Source organism: Chanos chanos, chromosome 11 (genome assembly GCF_902362185.1).
Source record: "Chanos chanos chromosome 11, fChaCha1.1, whole genome shotgun sequence".
In the NCBI taxonomy this organism is placed as follows: Eukaryota; Metazoa; Chordata; class Actinopteri; order Gonorynchiformes; family Chanidae; genus Chanos; species Chanos chanos.
In genome coordinates, this window is record NC_044505.1 from 13,887,616 (window position 1) to 13,890,115 (window position 2,500).

Genomic DNA, 2,500 nt, shown 5'->3' on the forward strand with positions numbered 1-2,500 from the left:
TCGCCGTCGAACGCCTCCAGGTGATCGTACGCGCACTCCTGGTGTTGTTCGATCTCAAATTCATTAAAGGACTGAAAAAGAGAGGGGGAAGAAAAAAAAAACGAGTGAGGACGGATTTGAGCGAGTTTCAGCGACCGTCTGTTCTTTCTGTCCTCATTAGTTTTCTTTTAATTCCGTGAAAAGGGGGGGATAAAAAAAACAGGAGGAAATGAGTGCAAGTGTGTGAGCGGAAGAATTCATCTTCTCATCTCACTGTGTCATTAATTTCTCTTCATTTCATCTTTTGCTTCTTTTCATCCTTTCTGTATATATGTGTCTGTGTGTGTGTGTGTGTGTGTGTGTGTCTGTGTGTGTATGTGTGTGTCTGTGTGTGTGTGTATGTGTAAATAGTCTACTTTCTTTCCGTTGCCATGCTAGTTGGTTGTAAACACCATTAAATTAGCATTAAGACACACACACACTCATTCACACACACACACCTAGACACACACACACACACACACACACACACACAGAATTGCCGGCTTTAACGATATGCCTTTCATGTGTCTCTTTTTGATCTCTGTCTATTTGTTTATGTATGATAAACACATTCATGCTAATTTACACGCCCCATATATGCACTACACATCTCTGACCCGACTTTGTGTGAGCTTGCCCAAGACAAGCACAGACAGGCTTCTTCCTCTTCCTACGTTCTACTCTAACTGGCTACCACATGTATCTCTGACAAAGGCCGAAAACTGGGACTTTGTCCAAACTGTGTGGTCATAGACCAGATGAAAGCAATAACAGAGGACATAGAGGATTTTGCTATACAGTGGGAGATTTGGGTTAACATATATAGTTACTACACCGTAATGACTACAGCTATAACAAAAATATAATCTAGTAATTACTGCTTAATAACGAACACACTCGTGCGTTTCACCGCCAGCGCGATACATTTTATGAAACAAATAAAAAGGCACGTAAAAAAATGCAGCTGTCCTGAGGAAAAAGTAACTATGAGAGCAATTACAACATTAAAATACCAAGACAAAAAAACCCCCAACAAATACAACAACAAAGCCTCCCAGTCAAAGCCATGTCCTTTGAACTGCGTGCGTTTTCTGTCTGAGAGGATACAGATGGCAGCACGGTCACTTACAAGTGTAAGATGGAATGCAGAAAGAAGGAAAACAAACAAAGGATGACGAGGGAATGACTCTCCACAAAGGCCTTCCCAACCATGAGTCAGACTACCTTACCTACCTTACAACTCTCCACAAAGGCCTTCCCAACCATGAGTCAGACTACCTTAACTACCTTACAACTTAAACACACACACACACGTGCGTACACACAAACAGACACGCGCACGCACACACACACACACACACACACACACACACAGAAGGTGAGATGGATTCTCTCAAAACCCAAAAACCAGGACAATCGGAAGTCAAAGCCAGAAAGCCTCTGATTGGTCAAGGTTGAGTTCTGATCCTGATTACAACAGGAAGTGTTTTATATCCTTACTGTTGATTGGTGCCAGATGTGAGGCTGGAGTGCCCGTTTGACCTTAAGGACCCAGAATGACTTCCTGGCCATAATTTAATATGAATCGTAAATGCATAAAAATTATAATCTGTCCTTTAAAACTCGCTGCGTGAACCAGCTGTGTGGGATTAGGAGTTTGGGACCCAACAGATTCACTTTAATCTCACTGCATTCACAAACTAGCCAAAAACCATAATACTGCACATATGTTACTGTATATATGTATGTGTATGAGAAAGAGAAAGAGAAAGAAAAAGAGAGAGAGGGGGGTGGGGGTGGGAGGAGTGAGCATATTTGAGTGTTTACGTGTGTTTGTGTGAGAGACATATAAGCTAATGAGAGATTTGTGCAAGGCACTGCAGGATAGAGGGAGATTTGTGTGTGCACATGCATGCGGATATGTGTAATGTGTGTGTGTGTGTGTGTGTGTGTGTGTGTTTGTGTGCGTGTTATGTGAGAACACTTGCATGTGAACATGAGAAGACCCTGATAGGATTATGTGTGTGTGTATGTGTGTGTGTGTGTGTGTGTGTGTGTGTGTGTGTGTGTGTGAGTGAGAGAGAGAGATAGTGTGTGAGGATGCTGTAGATCTTATGTCCCCTCTCTTGTGTTTCTCCGCACAGACACGCTGACTTTGGCTAACGCTGTCTAACACACAGTCCGTGAGATGCAGCGGACCCACACCGTGTAAGATCATCACAGACACACTCCACAAGACAAACAACGCTAAAGCTAAAGCTAGCCCAACAACACAGAATCAACTCACCAAAGACTGACCGCAAGTTAGACAACAAACCACTGCAAAGTCTACTGATCAACCAGACAAGGTTGGACACATAAGCACTATCATTGTTATACAATTAAGAAAGTAATTGCTCTCGATGAAATTCTGTCCAACAGTCAGTGACAGAAAACATCAATCACAGTAAAATAAGCTTCAGTTTGTCTCACAGGATAC

General features: G+C 42.5%; 1 protein-coding gene across 2 annotated transcripts in view; it reads right to left on the bottom strand.

Moving 5' to 3' along the window:
- tll1 (tolloid-like 1) overlaps positions 1-2,500 on the bottom strand; it is a 40,910-nt gene that overhangs the window by 1,829 nt on the left and 36,581 nt on the right. For both annotated transcript variants that reach the window (XM_030788032.1, XM_030788033.1), the window contains exon 19: positions 1-71. This exon is cut by the window's left edge and continues 143 nt beyond it. In XM_030788032.1, coding sequence (XP_030643892.1) covers positions 1-71 — 71 coding nt within the window. The remainder of the gene's footprint in view (positions 72-2,500) is intronic.